The sequence below is a fragment of the Hyperoodon ampullatus genome (genome assembly GCF_949752795.1).
Source record: "Hyperoodon ampullatus genome assembly, chromosome: 3".
NCBI lineage: Eukaryota > Metazoa > Chordata > Mammalia > Artiodactyla > Ziphiidae > Hyperoodon > Hyperoodon ampullatus.
This window is the reverse complement of record NC_136916.1, coordinates 104,378,441-104,395,317: the sequence shown is the minus strand read 5'-3', so window position 1 is coordinate 104,395,317 and position 16,877 is coordinate 104,378,441. Positions and strand designations below refer to the sequence as shown.

The 16,877-nt window shown below is 55.8% G+C and overlaps 2 protein-coding genes across 2 annotated transcripts; one reads left to right on the top strand and one right to left on the bottom strand.

Annotated features, from left to right (window-relative positions):
- Positions 1–2,649: 2,649 nt before the first annotated feature.
- ZNF219 (zinc finger protein 219) lies at positions 2,650–5,769 on the top strand. Its single transcript, XM_079701322.1, has 3 exons — positions 2,650–3,955; positions 4,289–4,420; positions 4,683–5,769. The coding sequence occupies exons 1-3, from the start codon at positions 2,665–2,667 to the stop codon at positions 5,285–5,287; spliced, it is 2,028 nt and encodes a 675-aa protein (XP_079557448.1). The 5' UTR covers positions 2,650–2,664; the 3' UTR covers positions 5,288–5,769.
- A 495-nt stretch (positions 5,770–6,264) lies between these two features.
- Positions 6,265–16,472, bottom strand: ARHGEF40 (Rho guanine nucleotide exchange factor 40). The gene is made up of 15 exons (XM_079701119.1): positions 16,360–16,472; positions 15,859–15,985; positions 14,060–14,182; positions 13,815–13,958; positions 12,704–13,314; positions 12,346–12,580; positions 11,898–11,984; positions 11,081–11,296; positions 10,206–10,376; positions 9,221–9,398; positions 8,389–8,493; positions 8,012–8,155; positions 7,374–7,504; positions 6,913–6,957; positions 6,265–6,792 (listed from the first exon to the last, which is right to left on the bottom strand). The coding sequence occupies exons 1-14, from the start codon at positions 16,461–16,463 to the stop codon at positions 6,916–6,918; spliced, it is 2,418 nt and encodes an 805-aa protein (XP_079557245.1). The 5' UTR covers positions 16,464–16,472; the 3' UTR covers positions 6,265–6,792; positions 6,913–6,915.
- Between the last annotated feature and the right edge of the window lie 405 nt (positions 16,473–16,877).

Below are 16,877 nucleotides of genomic sequence, written 5' to 3'. Positions count from 1 at the left end.
CAAAATAATCCCTCTGGTACCACTATTTTTTCTCCCCCTCTATGGTTTCCAGATAGGAATTTTTACAAATCCTCTGGCTTTTCTCAGTGCCTTATCTGTGGCGCTAAAATGGCAAATGTGGCCCCTCTAGTACTTCATTGCTCTATGGTACGGAGGTGGCCAAAGTGGCTCCTCTGGTAGCCCACTGCACTCTCCATGGTACTGAAGGAATGACCATTTGTTTCAGCATCTCTCTGGGGTCCAGAAGAGTCCTGTGACTCAGAACCACAAAACTTTTGAACTGGAAGGGACCATCAGTATAAATTAGTCCAACCCTCTTATTTTACAGATGAGTAAACCAGGAGGTTAAGTGATTTACTGAGGACTGCAGAACTATTAATGGTCTGACTGGGCCCACAGTAGTCTTGCACCCCTCAGTCGTACTCTAATTCACCTTTCATTATACTACTCAGCGAATTTGGCTAGGCTCTTGGTCTCAGTAAAGGGGCTTATTTGGAGGATCCAGAAAATGAGGGTGGATGCCTTAATTTGGAGTTACAGAAATACAGATATTAAAAGTGGTGCTGGAGGTTGTTTACTGATCCTTGGACAAAGATATTTTGTTAATTAATCTCTTAATAAAATTCCCATAACACAGATTCCAAATGTAACAGGTACCTGCCCCTTCATAGAGTCTTATCCTATCTACTAAATGTCAAAAATTAAAGAAGCCTTGGATCTCCAGAGCCTTTTCTCGTTGCAGGGCTGACTCCTGGCTCAGTTCTCTTTTATTAAAGATCCTTAAGCAAAGTAATGCTGAGTCCTTTTCTTTCTCAGTAACCGATTTCAGTTTCACAATGCCTATTGTAAGGAAGTTCTTTATATCTCAAATATTCTTTCTGTCTCAGGCAAAAAAAAAAAAAGGTTAGGCCCACATTTGTCTAGCCTTGACCAGAAACAATTCTGTATGTAAGTAAGAAAGATAGACTGGATGACTTCTGGTCCATTCTCCTAGGCCTATTTCCATGAATCTTAATTCTGGGGTTGCTTCTAAGTCCTAATGCTAACCTCCTCTGCAGCTTAGAATCAGGAGATTCCCCACCCACACACACCGGCCACCAAGTCCTCTTCCTCTCACTGCTCTTCATCCTCAGAACTGGAGCTCTGTACATCCCAGGCCCAGAGAATTTTAGCCTGGAGAACTTTAACCCTTTCCAGCTCAGAGTATGTGCTGAGCCCCTATCTGTGCAGATGGCCCAGCCCCGCCCCCCATCCCTCACTCCAGCCTCTTGAGCTCAGAGCCTGTGTAATCCTCCTCTTGTGTGAGGGAGCCTCTCCCCTGCAGAGAGGAGGAAAGCCTGCTTTGGAACAGCCCTGGACAAAGGGGCTGAGATGCCCCATCAAACTGCAGGCTCCAAGGTTTGAAACAAGGGGATGAATCCTATCTGGTATTTGCAGTTTTTAACCCCTTCCCAAAGCCAGCAGCGCCCCTTAACTTCCACTCCTCCCCCAACTCTCTCTTCATTCCGTCTCCCTCTGGCTCTCTCCCCCTTCATGCCCCTCCCCCTCTGTCTGTCTCCAGACTCTGCTGCTGGGAGGTGTTTCTCTCCCATGCATGAATGAGTCTCTGTAATGAATGGAAATGAATGGATCAGGAATCCAGGCGGAGGGAGGAAGAAAGAGGGGGAAAGACAGAAAGACAGGGTAAAGGCAGAAGGAAGAACTATGGAGCCTGGAAGAATGTTTGGCTGGCTGGTCAGTTAGCGGTCAGAGAGCAACTGGTCCCACTTGGATAACTGGGGAGCATGGCAAGCCCACCCCATTTGCTCTTCAAGCTACACAGCCCAACCTAAATGAGAGAAGGGTATACTGTGATGGTCTCCTCCACCACGAGGGTGGAGAGGAAGTGGCGGGGGGGGGGCTTGGTGATGGTAGTGGTGGTTCTGGACAAGGCATTTAATATGAATAATTTGGGGGAAGAAATCTGGGTTATCAGGGAGACTTGTGGGCAAATAAAGGAGTACAAGTTTTGAAGACAGCAGCCCCCTCCTGTCTCAGGATGTAAGGAAGGAGAAGGGATAGGTTTCAGAGTGCTAAGAGTCTGGGGTTCGGGGTGACTCTTCCCACTGCTGAAAATCAGGGCTCACCTCTTCCTCCAAATCTGTCTCTCTTGCTTTAGCTCTTCAGCACCTGTTGCCTTCACTAGCAGCTTTTCCTCCTCCTCTTCCCTGCACTCCTCAGAACCAAAGAATGTGAAGGGGGTCCATGGAGGTGAGTGAAGCTCTGGCCTGAACCTATGAGTACCTGCAACTATACTTCCTCCCCTCCCTACCTCTCTCTCTTTCTCTCTCTCTCTGGCCTCCCATTATCAGAAGTTGTTTTCGTGGCCCTAACAGCTCAATTCCCATTCATCCCCCAGCCTCCCCAAGGTGAGTGGGAGGGGCACCCGGTGTTCGTGGTTCAGGCCCTGACCCACCCTCCCTCGGGTTCCTCTGGCTCTCCATGCCCTTGCTTTCCCCACAGCTCTCCCTTCTCCACCTTTTGCTCTACTCACATCTTTCTCCACAGGGCTCACGTCCCCGCGCCCCGGGCGGCCACCTAGCGCCGTCGCCACCGGCCTTCGACGGCGAACTGGATCTGCAGCGCTACTCCAACGGGCCAGGCGTAAGCGCCGGGTCTCCGGGTATGGGAGCAGTGGGCTGGTCTGAGAGTCGCACAGGCGAACGGCGCTTCCCCTGCCCTGTATGCGGGAAGCGCTTCCGCTTCAACTCTATCCTGGCTTTGCACCTACGGGCGCACCCAGGCGCCCAGGCCTTCCAGTGCCCGCACTGCGGCCACCGTGCCGCGCAGCGGGCCCTGCTGCGCTCGCACCTGCGCACGCACCAGCCTGAGCGCCCGCGAAGCCCCGCCGCGCGCCTGTTGCTGGAGTTGGAGGAGCGCGCGCTACTGCGGGAAGCGCGGCTGGGGAGACCCCGAAGCTCAGGGGGCCTGCAGGCCACCCCTGCCACTGAGGGCCTGGCGCGGTCCCAGGCTCCTTCGTCGTCCGCCTTCCGTTGCCCCTTCTGCAAAGGCAAGTTTCGCACCGCGGCGGAGCGCGAACGCCACCTGCACATTCTGCACAGGCCCTGGAAGTGCGGCCTGTGCAGTTTCGGCTCCAGCCAGGAGGAGGAGCTGCTGCACCACAGCCTGACAGCCCACGGAGCTCCTGAGCGCCCCCTGGCGGCCACCTCGGCTGCACCCCAGCCTCAGCCTCCACCCCAGCCTGAACCCAAATCCGTCCCTGAGCCCGAGCCGGAGCCTGAACGTGAAGCAACCCCCGTCTCCGCGCCTGCTGCTCCCGAGGAGCCCCCCGCGCCTCCGGAGTTCCGCTGTCAAGTGTGTGGCCAGAGCTTTACGCAGTCCTGGTTTCTCAAGGGCCACATGCGCAAGCATAAGGCCTCCTTCGATCATGCATGTCCTGTTTGTGGCCGCTGCTTCAAGGAGCCCTGGTTCCTTAAGAACCACATGAAGGTGCACGCCAGCAAGCTGGGCCCACTGCGTGCCCCGGGGCCTGGTTCTGGGCCTGCCCGGGCCCCCCAGCCTCCTGATCTGGGCCTGCTGGCCTATGAGCCTCTGGGCCCCGCGCTCCTCTTGGCCCCGGCGCCCACCCCGGCTGAGCGCCGTGAGCCTCCGAGCCTCCTGGGATACCTGAGTCTGCGAGCCGGCGAGGCCCGGCCCAATGGTGAGGGCGCTGAGCCTGGGGCTGGCCGCAGCTTTGGAGGCTTCCGCCCACTGCCCTCTGCTCTCCCAGGCCGGGCTCGCCGGCACCGCGCGGAGGAGCCAGACGAGGAAGAGGAGGTGGTGGAGGCAGAGGAAGAGACCTGGGCCCGGAGCAGGGCGGTGGGCCCTCTGGCTTCACTGCCCCCACGCCCAGGCGAGGGCCCAGGGCACTCTGCGACTGCTGCGGGGGCCCCGGCGAGGTCCACCGCCACGCAGGGTACGTAAGGGTCCCCTTTCTCTGAGGATTTCGGCATCCTGGGCGCACTCTGTCGCCACCACTGCCCTCCTTGAGTGGGGACAGGAGGGCAGTTTCTTATTTCTTATTTTTAAGAATTTTCTTATTTCTCAATTTTCCTCCCCTGGAGGCTTTACAACCTTTTGAGGGTACATTTCCACTCACAGCAAATCAGACCTCTCAAGTTCCCGCAAACATGCTGTTTCCTTCTGGGCTGGGAGGGGAAGCAGTCCTGTGGGTGGGTATGGGGACAAATGGCCCTAATAGGATTAGGGCAAAGGGTCCCTCTGACTTCTTGTAATGTGTGTATTGCAGAAGAGAATGGGCTCTTAGTTGGAGGGGCCCGGCCTGAAGGGGGCCGGGGGGCCAGCGGCAAGGACTGCCCCTTTTGTGGAAAATCATTCCGCTCAGCGCATCACCTCAAAGTGCACCTGCGAGTGCACACAGGTGAGGGGGGCAGCCTCCGGGGTGGGGAGGGGACTGGAGGGCAGGAAGGGGGGCGAGAGGCCCGTGGGAAACGCCGGGAGATGACATTCTGCAGCCTTCGGATTGTCCAGATGAGATCGTTAGGAAACGCCTCTTAATTAAACGAGAGGCGTGGGAGAGGCTCGGTTTTCCTCCTGGCCCGGAGGCCTGTACTCGGAGTGAATTGCGGGTTAGGGCTGGCAGTGATTGTGACTCGGGCCCTATCACACCCCCCGCCCTCCAGGAGAGCGCCCCTACAAGTGTCCGCACTGCGACTACGCGGGCACCCAGTCCGGGTCGCTCAAGTATCACCTGCAGCGTCACCACCGGGAGCAGAAGAGCGGGGCAGGCCCCGGGCCTCCTCCAGAGCCGCCACCCCCTTCCCAGAGGGGTGCAACCCAGTCGTCGGGAGCCAAGCCGGCTGCGCAGCCTGCGACCTGGGTGGAGGGCACAGCGAGCTCCCGGCCTCCCTCGAGCGGCGCCGCGTCGGGGTCCCGTCGGAAGCCCGCCAGCCCCGGGAGGACCCTGCGCAACGGGCGAGGCGGTGAGGCCGAACCCCTCGACCTGTCCCTGCGGGCAGGGCCGGGAGGCGAGGTTGGGCCGGGGGGTGCCCTCCACCGATGCCTCTTTTGTCCCTTCGCCACTGGAGCCCCCGAGCTCATGGCCTTGCACCTGCAAGTGCACCACAGCCGCAGGGCTCGGGGCCGAAGGCCGCCCCAGGCCGATGCATCCCCGCCCTATGCCCGAGCACCGTCCGGAGAGACCCCTCCCAGTCCTCCGCAGGAAGGGGAGGAGGGCCCCGGGCTGTTGCGTTCAGGAGAGGCTGGGCTGGGGGGGCAAGAAAGGTAGGGAGCCCTCTTACGGGCTGTTAGCTTAGTGAGTTTACCCCGCAGGAGCGGGGCCGCGCTAGAGGTAGTTGGGTAGAGCAGCCAGCAGGGGGCAGCGTGGGACCCATATCCCAGCCCCGGGCGGATCAGAGGTGGAGGGGGCAGAGGGCGTTAGGAGGGTGGGTGGGCGATACCCACTCAGCCCAAGAGAGAGTCACAGTGCCTTAGAAGTGGCAGGGGTGAGGATCAAAGAACGGGGTCCCAGGGCTGGCAGAGAGGAGTGTTCCTGGTGAGGGGCAGCTTTGCCAGTCTTTGCTGGTCCATAGGCGTGAGAGTTTATTTTTGTACAATGGGTGGGGGTGGGGGCACTGTACCCTTCTAGCCCCTCCAGGGGCCCTGTAGACGTTGCTATTTTTGGTACGATTCCTGTCATCCCTGTCGCAGAGTTGTGTCCCCAATAAACAGGTGTCTTGAGGCACAGGGCACTGTGTCTGCCTGCCTATGTCCTGTCCTCCTCGGGCCACTGTGTCCAGAAAATAGTCATCTTTTCAGGCACTTTTTATCACCCAAAGAGCTTGGTAAGAAACTTGGGCTTTACCCTCAGGCTTTGGCTTAAGTAGCTCAGGGGCAGGGCCCAGGAACTAGCATTTAACAAGTAGCCTAGGGGATTCTCATGTACTGTGATCTGAGGACCTCATTTTGAGAACTGCTGAATGGTGCTGGACCCCAGCTTGACTGTGACCAGCTCAGCCTCAAGAAGTGGGTGCAGCATGAGAGCAGGAACTTCAAAGGGTGCATTGAACCTCTGGGGGCCACTCCTCTGGGAGGGCACACATTCACCCAGGCATGGGCCCAGCTTTGGCCCAGTAAGGGGTACAGGGTACCTTGCAGCCTTGGTTTTATTTTCTGTGTCCTAGTTAATGGTTGGGTGAGTGGAAGTGCTCAAGTTAGTGGTATCACCTCAACCCTGAGGTCTGCTCTAGCTCTTCAGAGACAAAGTGTGAGTAAATATATTTAATATAACAATAGTATTAAAATAACAGTTATTACATATATAAAGTTTGCAGTTCCCTAGCCCACCCTTCTATAATGGTTTGCATAGCTCCGTTTCCTATGACACCCCAGAATGGAGTCACCAGGAACTGGCAGAGATGAGTCTTCTCAAGGAGGGTCAGGGGGCAGGACGAAGGGGCGAACACAGGCTGTCGGGGAAGGGCTGACACGGAGCGGTGTCTTGGGAGTATGCAGTGGCCCCGGATGGGGAAGGACTGGACGAGGGATAATTTCCCCACCTCCAGGGTATGAAGGCAAGCAAGTGTGGACACTCTGGTTCCTGCAGGAAGGCACCTGGCTGGGGAGAGCTAGAGACAGCAGTAGCAGGGAAACACACTGGTCCTTTGACCTCCTTTCTGTCCAAGAAGCAGAGGGAAGGAATTCAATGCTCTTCCAGTCCTCCACTATGTCCCCCCAGCATCCCAGCCCAAAGCGTGCTGAGAGGAGGGCCTGTAGCCAAGGTCTGGATCTTCTCTAGAAGCCAGGAAGGAAGAGGGAAGATGAGTTGGGAGAGAGAAGAAGCTGACTCCCAAGCCGCTGGGGAAGGGAAGAGGGAAGGCTGTAGTATGTGGTAGAAAGCGGGTACCAACTCACCAGTCACAGAGGTGTGGTGGGGTCACTCAAGGCTCGGGCATGACTCTGAGGGAAGAGAAACTGCGGTGAATTTAAAGGATAAGAAACGACCTCTTATATAGAGAGGTTATATAACCTTTCTCTCTCTCCCAAGCCTGTCAGTTAGTTCACCCCTCTTTCCTCCCCAGCGTTCCTGAATTTTGCTGATTTAATCCAAGTCCAGGCTGTTGGAATTCTCCCCTTTCTATCACTCCTGCCCTCCACTCCTTATTAAAGATTCACTTCTGACCTTGAGCCCTCTCAGCCAGGCCTGGGGAAGAGGAGAAGGGCAGACTGGACAATACATCCCTCCAACCTGTAGCCTTGCTGGGAGCACAGGCTCACTGGTCCCCCTGCCCCTCATGGGTTGAATGATCAGAAGAGCCCACCCAGAAAGTGTCCGAAGAGACTACCCCATTCTCAGCCCTATTGCAAGGACTTACCTGTCGGGATAGCCCTAAGATCCCTCCACTGGCCAGGATGGGAGTGCTGCTCCCAGGGTGTGGGCGTTGCAGGCTGGGGCTGTTTCTTGGTCCTGGGGACACATCTCCAGAAGAGGCAAATGTTTCTGGGGCTGGAGGGGAAGCTAGGGTGAGAGCAGGGTATAGAACCCCTCTAGATTACCTTAAGTAACCAAGCTGCTCCATCAGGGAAGAAAAAGCTCCAGAGCAACAGGAAGCTGTAAGTCACCATAGCAATCCAGTTGCAAGAGAACCCCCCTACCAAGAGGCAGGAAACTGTCAGCAGCATCATTAGAGCAACCAGAGGGGAAGCGACAGGAAACTATAAGGATTGCCGTGGTGAACCAGGAGGGTACAACAGGAAGCTGAAGCAGTTTCCATAGAAACCCAAGGAGAGCTAGAGAGAGAGAGGTACAGAGGAAGTGCTTCTTAGCAACAGGCTGCTGTAAGCATTACCCTAGCAACCAGATGGAAGGCTCTTTTAGCAATGGGGAAGCTGTACATAGTTGTCATGGCAGCTGGGCCCCTTGGCTAGAGAAAGGAATTGCTCGGCAGCAAGCAGCCTGAACATCACCATGATGACCCAGCTGTTGGGAGCCACCCCTTGAGAGGTGCCTCACCCAGGGAAATTTGCTTGACGTCCAGATCCCAGGCCTCCTCCTCGACGCGGGCAGGCAGGGAACAGGCTCCCGGGGAAAGACCGGGAAGGGAGGGGCCGGCATGCTCAAAAGATGACACGGCCACCGAGGCCCGGGTGCGGGCGGCTGCAGAGAGCGGGGGGGTGGAGGGGTGGGGTGCTGGTGTGGGAAAGCCCTCCTGGCTCCCTGAAATGCCCCTCAGTTCATAGAGGGCCTCCCAGTCAGTCCCACAGTTTCTGGGAAGACATATCCACTCATGACCTTTGCTCATTTTCCACCATGCCTCCTCACCGTACTTTCACTCTCAAGGTCTTGACTGCTGGAGGCCACCTCCCCACCCCCAGCACTCTGGCCCTCACCTCTTCCAGTGAGCAGGGCACTCAGCGTCCGCTCCCCAAGGGCTTTGATGTCCAGGAAGGGTTTATTCCCAATGCCCATGGAGACCATCTGCTGCACTCGGAGCTCTAGGGAACAGAGACCCTGTTACCAACCTCTTTGCTCCTTCCCAACTCTCATTCCTCCCTCTCATTCCTCTGGTGTCTCTTGTTACGCTTCCTGTTGACTGTTATGACATGGATGGTGACCGTGGTCCTCGACTTCCCCCTCAGACTTCTGTCTCTTCTCTCCTATATGTTGCATCCTGCCCATTTGTCATTCCGGCTTCCCAACTTCTCTTCTAATACCTTCTTCCCTTTATCTTGGACATTAAGAGCAAAACTCACGTTTTTACATACCTTTACAGTTTATCAAGTGCTTCCATATATATCACCTTATTTAATCCTTCCTATCATACCAAGATGTAGATGTTGCTTTCCATTTTTCAGATTAGTGGAATGAGGTTCAGAGAATTAAAAAACAAAAACTAGCAAAAGACCCCCCCAAAACAAAACAAACAAACTAATCCTGGTAACACAGCAATTAAGTTCTGGAAGGCAGGTCCGGTGAGCACTCTCACTCTCTTTTGCCCAGCCATTTGCGCTTGCCTCCCTGAAATTTGCTAGCTTCCTCTTTCCTTTTGGTGCACCTTAGATTAAGTTCTATCTCAGCAATCTCTCTCATGTCAGATCTTCAGTCTTCTCATACGTCATTCTCCATCCTACATCCTCTTTCCCCTGGGCACTCTCCACACTCTCCAGCTAACCTGCCATAACCTTGATCCCAAGCACACCCTCTCCCAGCTCTGCCTGGTACCCTTGTTATGGGCCGCCTGTCTCCACAGCAGCTGGGCAATAGAACTTGTCCACTTGAGTTTGATCTCTGGTGAGGCTGCTTGCAGGGTGTACGCCTCTCGTGCACGCCGCCGCCGAAACCACAGCTCAAAGCAGAGCCCACTGTCCCCGATGTTTTCTGTTAGCCCCATGTCAGCAGTCTGAGAAAAAGCGGAGGAGAGTGGGTGAAGACGGAGTGCATTCCGGCTAGATGATACCACGTGGAAAAGCACTACACTTAGCCTGGCATCTGGTAGATGCTTAGTAAATGTTTGCTCAACACCTACCATGAGCCAAGTGCTCTGCGTTTAGTCTTCATAACAAGCACGATTTACAGAAGGGGGGTGCCCAGACACACAAAGCAACTTGTCCAAGGGCTTATCATAGCTTATTGGAGAAAGAGTTCAAACTCGTGGCTATGTTATTCCAAACTTAGGCTTTTTTCTCTATACTGGACTCTGCTGGAACTAGTGTAGGGGGACAAAGTCAGAAACTCTTAAGAGTCATGCCACAACGCCTGATCTGGGACTAGGCCGCTATTGATGTTTATCTGGATATCAAGGCTGTTTCCCTAAAGCAAGGCCTCCCTCCTCTTGGGTTCTTCAGTTCCATCAAGTTAAGCTATATTTATAGTGTCCTTTCTCTTCCTCCCTCAGGGACCATCCCTAACTCAGAAAGCATGTGTGTTCTTAATGGGAAAGGTCCTCCCTGCTTCTGGTTTGGAATGCCTCATGAATCTCCTGCATGAATAAGGAGAACCCCATGGAGTAGACCAATGACAGGGACTTCTGTCACCTCGGCACCCTAACCTGATGTTTGATTACAGGCCAAAGCCTGTTCTAGATGATACAGATTCTGAACCTGGGTTGGGATTGAATTTCCAGAACATCCTGCGTTCCCAAGAAGAGCATGACTTCCTGTCCCATCCCCACGGTTTCCCACCCCCACCCCACCCCCAGGCATTGTACCTTAAAGGCCTGCTTATAAACAAAGGTCTCTGACCCCCCCTCAGGGCCCTTGAGCTTGCTGAACAGGAGGAGATGCTCAAAGAGAAAGACGTGGCGAAGGCACTTCTTCCGGCCACAGATGACTGTGAAAGGGTCCCGGTGCAGGAGTTGTCCCTGCTCCTTCAGATCTATCTGGGGAAAGCAAAAGGAAAGGTCATTGGCCCTGGAGCCCTTTGTATATATTTTACGGGGAGTAAAAATGGGATTTATAGGGCCAGGGGCCGAATGCACTGGTTCTCAGGCAGAGTCAGGAAATCAGGGAAGCCCTTGGCCTAGGATCCATCCACTGGTCACCACGCACAGCACACCTGGCCCAGCAGCACAGCCCTGAAGATAGAAGGTACATCACACAGTAGGGTTTATAGCCTCCAATGGGTAAGCCTTTGCACGTTGGGGATCAAAGCACCATTTTGCCCCAGGAAGAGAATCAAATCAGCAAAGAACCGAAGGGAAAAGAGGTCTATCCTAGAGGAGGTAGGTTTCCAGCCTGTTCTGGAACCTCAGGACTGGAAAGAGACTAAGGAGAGGAGAATAAGGTATATGTTGAATGTTGAGATACAGGATGAAGTGCAGGGTAGATAGAGATGAGAATTCGGAAAGGAGTAGGAAAGCACAGGCAGATATAGGGCCACAGGATGTCGGGCAGGACATAGCTTCTTTATTTATAGACGAGGAAATTGAGCCCCAGTGAAGTTCAGTGACTTGACCAAAGCTATCCAGCTGGTTAGAAATTACAGCCTGGAGCCCTCTGACCCTGAGTCTAGTTTTCTGGTCACCAGCCCACAGGCTACAAGGCTAGGCAGCCCAAGCTGGAGTGTCTGGAGCCACGGCCTCACCTCGCAGCCACGCACCGCCTCCACAGCCAGCAGGTCTTTGCCGCGGGTCTCTTGTTCCCGGAGCAGTTGTATGGCAGCCCCAAGGGCCTGGCGCTCAGAACTTGGTTCAGGCCCAGCTTCCCTTAGGAGCTCCTCCAGGAGCCGCCCATACCTGGCCAGCTGCTCCAGGGGCTGCTGCAGGGCCTGGGGCAGATGAGGGCCCCCCTCCATGGTGCCCTAGTTTGGGGCGGAAACAGATAGGAATGAGGGGAGGGGCTGGAGCTGTTCGGGTCTGAGCCCTTCGGGGAAGATGCGCGGTATTCCGGGTTTTTAGGGGTAGGTCAAGCCCAGATACACCCAAAGGTGAGGCGAAAAACCTTCCGCCAGAAAGAAAGGAGGCAGGAGGGCTGCAGGAGATTCAGCTGTCCTCTATATCTTGAGGGATAGTGGAAGAGGAATACAAGTAATCCCTTATATTCTCTGGCTTTTAACTTTTGAAATCACTTTCACATCTTTTGATGTGAGGCCTTTTGACCCTCAGAGCACTCTCTTAGTTAGCTATAGCGAATACTGCCACCATTCACTAGATGAAGAAACAGCGGCCCACAGGAATCAATACTATTGCCCAAAGTCCTCAGGTGGGCTGGATAAGAACCCGGGTTCACCTGGCTCCCAGTCCAGTGCTTGTCCCACCCTCAGCAACTCTGGGAGATTATTGGTAGGTGACGTTCCTGGGTACATCCAGGAAAGCTTTTTTTCCCTGAGAGATTTTGAGGTTGGGTGGATTTTAGGTCTTCCCGGCCCCTCCGCTTCTCGTGAGGGTTGGAGAAAAAGTTACCTTGGTTGGGGGGCTGAGGGCAGCCAGACCATTCTCCAGTTTGTGCCGGTGCTTCACATAGTGGGCGTAAAGGCTGAACTGGTCCCCCTGTGCCGGTAGGGAAGCGGTAAGTCATCTCCAGTGAGGCCCTGCAGACAAGCCTCTCCCTTTCCTCCTCCACATCCTGTAGAGCCCGAAGGAGCGACAGGCCACCAGGGAACACTCAGTCTGCCTGGGGCATGACAGGCTCCCGTGGAGAGAGCGAAGGCCAGGCAGCACTGGGCGTCAGGGACACATGAGCTGAGTGGATCCAGGAGCCCAGCAAACGGCAGTAGGCGCCGGCGTTTGGGGCCACTCGTTCTGGTGGTGGGTGGGGTCGGGGGGCAGATACTGAGAAGGAGGGACAAGCAGATGGGGCTGAGACATGTGAAGGGAGAAGCCCTGGAAGGAGTTTCAGAGGCTGACTCACATGGCGAAGGAAGCAGGCCCCGATGCGCAGGGGGTGGGTGGCGCAGCCCTGAAGCTCCCGCAGAAAGTGTGTCCGGTGGAAACTGCGGAGCCTCTCCCGGGCACTCAGGGCCGCGGCCCAGGTGCCCCGCAGTTCAGGGGTCAGCTCAGGCCCAGCGGGTGGCACTGGCTCACTCAAGGTGGCCACGTACTCCTGCTCACAGGCAATCAGCTCAGACACCAGACGCTGCTGGGCGCTGCAGGTACAACGAGTGACAGGGGAGGTTGTGGCATGGGAGGACCATGCCAACAGTATCATATTCTTTTCCCGTGGGCCAGCTGGGCCTGCCTCTTGGGCACCAGCTGGGCTGGGCTCTCACCTGATGCTTCGCTTGCGCTCCATCCGGGGGGTGCCTACTCCCCAGGGCCCTTCTGGGCCCCCGGCCCGGCCCAGCAACACATGTTCCCGGGGTGAGCACGTCCTGTCTACCACCTCCGTACTGGTGACCTCCAGGCCTCGGATCAGCACCGTCCTCGGCGGTCTGCCCTCTGCTTCTGGAGCCAGCTCGGGGCCCTCGTCTTCATAGTCCTCCCCACAGGGCGCCAGGGAGCAGTGGGACGGGGCTGCCCGCGGCCCGGGACTGCTGGGGAGCAGCAGGGAACGGAGGCTGGGTGAGGGGCTGTGGGAGCCCCGCTGGGCCCCTCCGCTGCTGGCACTGTCTGCCCGTCGTCGCCGGTGGCCCCGTGGACTCGCCTCCGCTCCCAGCTGTTGCTGAACCCTCTTCTCCAGCTCTTGGCAGCGGGCCCGGCAGCGGCCCCACTCTCGCAGAGCCGCCGGGCTGCCCAGGTCCAGGGCCAGGGCCCGCATCTCCTGGAAGGTGCCAGCGCTGGGCTCCGGGGTGCGCCGCAGAGCCAGGGCTGCCAGCACTGCTTCCCGCCCCGGCCCAGCTCCTGCGAGCCTCGTGGAACCTTCGTCCACCCATTCATGTGCCTACAAGGCCAAAGGGGTGGGGAGTGGCGAGGGGAAGGAGTGAGGTCCTGTGCCACTCCCACACGCTGCCCGATGACGGCTCCTGTCCTCCTTCGCTGATGGCTTCCCAAGGCCCACCACACCCCAGTCCTCTTAGAACACCTCCCCTCACTGTCCCGGCATCACGGCCTAGCGTGTCACTCTGAGCTGGTATGGAGACAGAGGGGCCTAGACGAGAGGATGGCCGATACTTACACAGAATTTACAAGTGGCAGACTCTGTACTAAGTACCTGTTACATACTGCTTACGTAATCGTCACTCAGCCCCGTAAGGTAGGTGCCACGAGGCACACTCAGGCTTAGTATCCTATCCCAGGTCATTCATCAAGTAGGCGGCAGAGCCAAGAGTCAAAGCCCAGAAGACGGCCTCCTAAGTCCCTGCTTCTAACAACTACCCCATTAGCTTCTCCAGGCAGAAGAAAGGCAGTGGTGGGCATAGAAGGAAGAGGCTCAGCACATACCTGCTGGAAGAAGCGCTGTAGCCGCAGAGCCCGGTGGAGGCCACTCTCAACCTGCTCCAGGCGCTGTTCAAAGATATCCAGAACCTTCTGGGAGGCAGGGTCCTCCTCCAGGGCCAGGGCCTCCCTCGCCTGAGCCAGGCGCTCCTGGAGAAGGGAGGCTGCTCTCAGACCTGGCCCTCAGTCCAGTCAGTCTCCCCTTCCCTCCCCGCGTGTTTCCTCTCACCTGCCCCTCTCCCCCTTCTCACCTGAACCTCAGCACTGAAAGCCCGGAATCGTAGCTCTGTCTCCTGCAGGGCAGACAGGGAGTCCCCGGGCACAGCAAAGCTCACCAGCTGCTCCTCCCCCGGGCCCGAGAGCCACTGCAGCACCTGGGGCAGACAGGGTGGGAGAGCAGGGCCATGAGGGAGAAGGGGCCGTGCAGTGGAAAGGAAAGCTGAGATCCAGCTCTGACCCCACCGCCCCACCCTGTAGAACCTTGGGGGAAACCATTTCATCTCAGCTGTAAAGTGGAAGTGATAACAGGGAATGGTGGTAGTTTCCACAAGGGTCAAGTAAAGTGAGTAAGCCATCTTTGTAAAGCACCAGTTGAACGGGAGGCTGGGCTGGCAGGAAGCCCTGAGAGATGCATGCTAGGGTTCCAGGGCTATGCCTCCAGGTGAAATAGATAAAACTGGGGTGAGCCAGAGGCACGAGGGCCAGGAGACATTCATAGAGCCTAGAGACAGGGACCAGGCTTGGAGAGACACCCCAGGCGTGTGTGTGTGTGTGTGTGTGTGTGTGTGTGTGTGTGTGTGTGTGTGTGTGTGACACCCCAGGCGTGTGTGTGTGTGTGTGTGTGTGTGTGTGTGTAGCTCCAGTTGCCTATTATGGGGCTCTAGGTACTCTCGTGTTGGTTCTGGGATATCTGACCAAAAAGGGATGGTAATTCTTCCCTCTGAAGAAAGGCTGGAATCTGGGGTGAGACAGCCTGAGGACGGGAAGTTTGAGAATGTTCCCAATAACCCGTGCCAACAATAAACACTTCTACAGTCCTTTGCTGAAATCATTTGATCACCCGAACACCCTTGTGAGGTAAGCCTTACTATCACCCCCCATTCTGCTGATGAGGACTTGGGGACTCAGAGATGCTTCCAGACTTGTCCAATATCTCACTCCTAGCAGAGAACTCAAGCTGAACACTTTAGACTCCGGATCCTGTGTGCTAATAGTTTTTAGACAGGAGGAAAACAGCTAATAAGCAAACAAACAAACAGTAGGAGATACAAACCTTTGGATGCTGGGATGGAGGAAGCTAAATATGCAGAAATCTCAGGAACAGAGACCCCTGCCCCCACCCTGCTTTAACACTGACCCTGAGATGACCTTTCCCCTAAGGTCACATGCAGGTCCATGAGGTGTTCACTTACCACACTTAGGAGCTATGGAGGAGCAATCAGATTTCAGTGCCCCTGCTACCCCACAAGGTAGGGTGGAGAGCAAATCCCTATGGAGTTCTTAACCCCAGGAGAAAAGAATCAAGGCTCAGAGAAGCCAGCTTTATTCCTCAATCTTTCCCACAAAGAGGCCTTGGTTTCCAAGGCCTTTAGCAGTTTCCACTGTCCTCTCCTTCCAAGGTGGAGGGAGGTGGGACCTTTCTGTCCTCAGGTTTGGGGATGACATTGCACAAGGGGTGGAGGGAGCTGGTATCAATAGACATTTGTTGCTTTTAAGCTAAGGAGGTAGGCACTCAGAATCAATCGGCTCTTCCCAGAATCCCCTAGGGCACCTAAGCCTCTCTCACAGTCTCTAAGGATCCTTGATCAAACATCAACAGTGGGAGGGGGTGATCTGGCTTCTCTTCTTAGCGGGTGCTGAGATGCTATCTCCCTCTTGTTGAATCTCACACTGACCATGATCAACTTCCAGGGGAGACGAGGAGAGAGGGAGGGCCTTTCGACCAAGCCAGGTTAGGAGAACACCATCAACTGTAAGTATCAGTGGGAAAGGGTGCTGGAGGCCAGGCCCCCAGGTGGAGTTAAGCATGGAGGAGGAGGTCCTGGCTCACCTGCTGGAGTCGGTGCAAGCGTTGCCGCTGCTCCTGCTGTTGCACATGTAGGTTGGAAAGGCGCACAAGCTGGTGAATGGCTTCGTCCACCTCCTGATACAGTGTAGCTGGGCCTGGGCCCTCCAGCCTGGGTAGGGAGGGGGCAGAATGAACCACTGCCTTTGTCAAGCCTGCCCCGCAACCCCATCCCATCCTTGCATCCCAACGTGAGGAGTGGCACAGCATCCTGGGTCAGAGTATGGGCCTGGATCTGAATCTTTACTCCTCCATTTACTGACCAACCTTGGCCAAGACATTAAACATTTCTGATCCTCCAAATCCCCATTGATAATCATAACTAGCACCTAGGGATGTTGTGAGAGTTATGAGATAAGTGGAGAAGCATATCTTGTCCAGATACATGCTTAGTAAGAACTATCTGGCAGCTAAGGTGAATTGGCGGCCCCCTGCTGTGTCTCCATCCTCCACGTCCACCTGCACCCACACACCCATCCCTCGTACTTGCTGCTGTGGGTGGAGCGCAGCCTCATCAGGATGGCTCCCCCATCCCTCTGCAGCTCCGTCAGCCGGGGATCTGCCAGTACCTTCTGTAGGGGCTCAGGCATTCCTGCCGCCTCCTGCGGGGCAGGGAGAAGTTGACAGTTGGGGTTCCACCAGGAGGTCCTCAGCTCAGCCCAGCCCCATCCCCACCTCATCCCCTTTTGTCCCATCTCATTTCCTACCTCTCCCTCTGGCTCTGCTGCTCTCTCTAGCTCCTCAATGGCTCGCCGTACAGAGCCCAGCACACCTCGGCACAGGCGGCACAACCTTTCCACTTCCTGAGACAAACACACAGGAATGGAGTCCAGGGACAGAGTTCAGGATAAGGGGCCTAAGCCCTAGGGTGGAGGAGGGGCAACCCCAGAGACGTTTATGGGGGCGATGCTGGGTTCAGTTCCTGACTTTGTCGCTTACTAATTGTATGACCTTAGGCAGGTCCAGAAACCTTCCTGAACCTCAGTTTCCTCAACTGTAAAGTC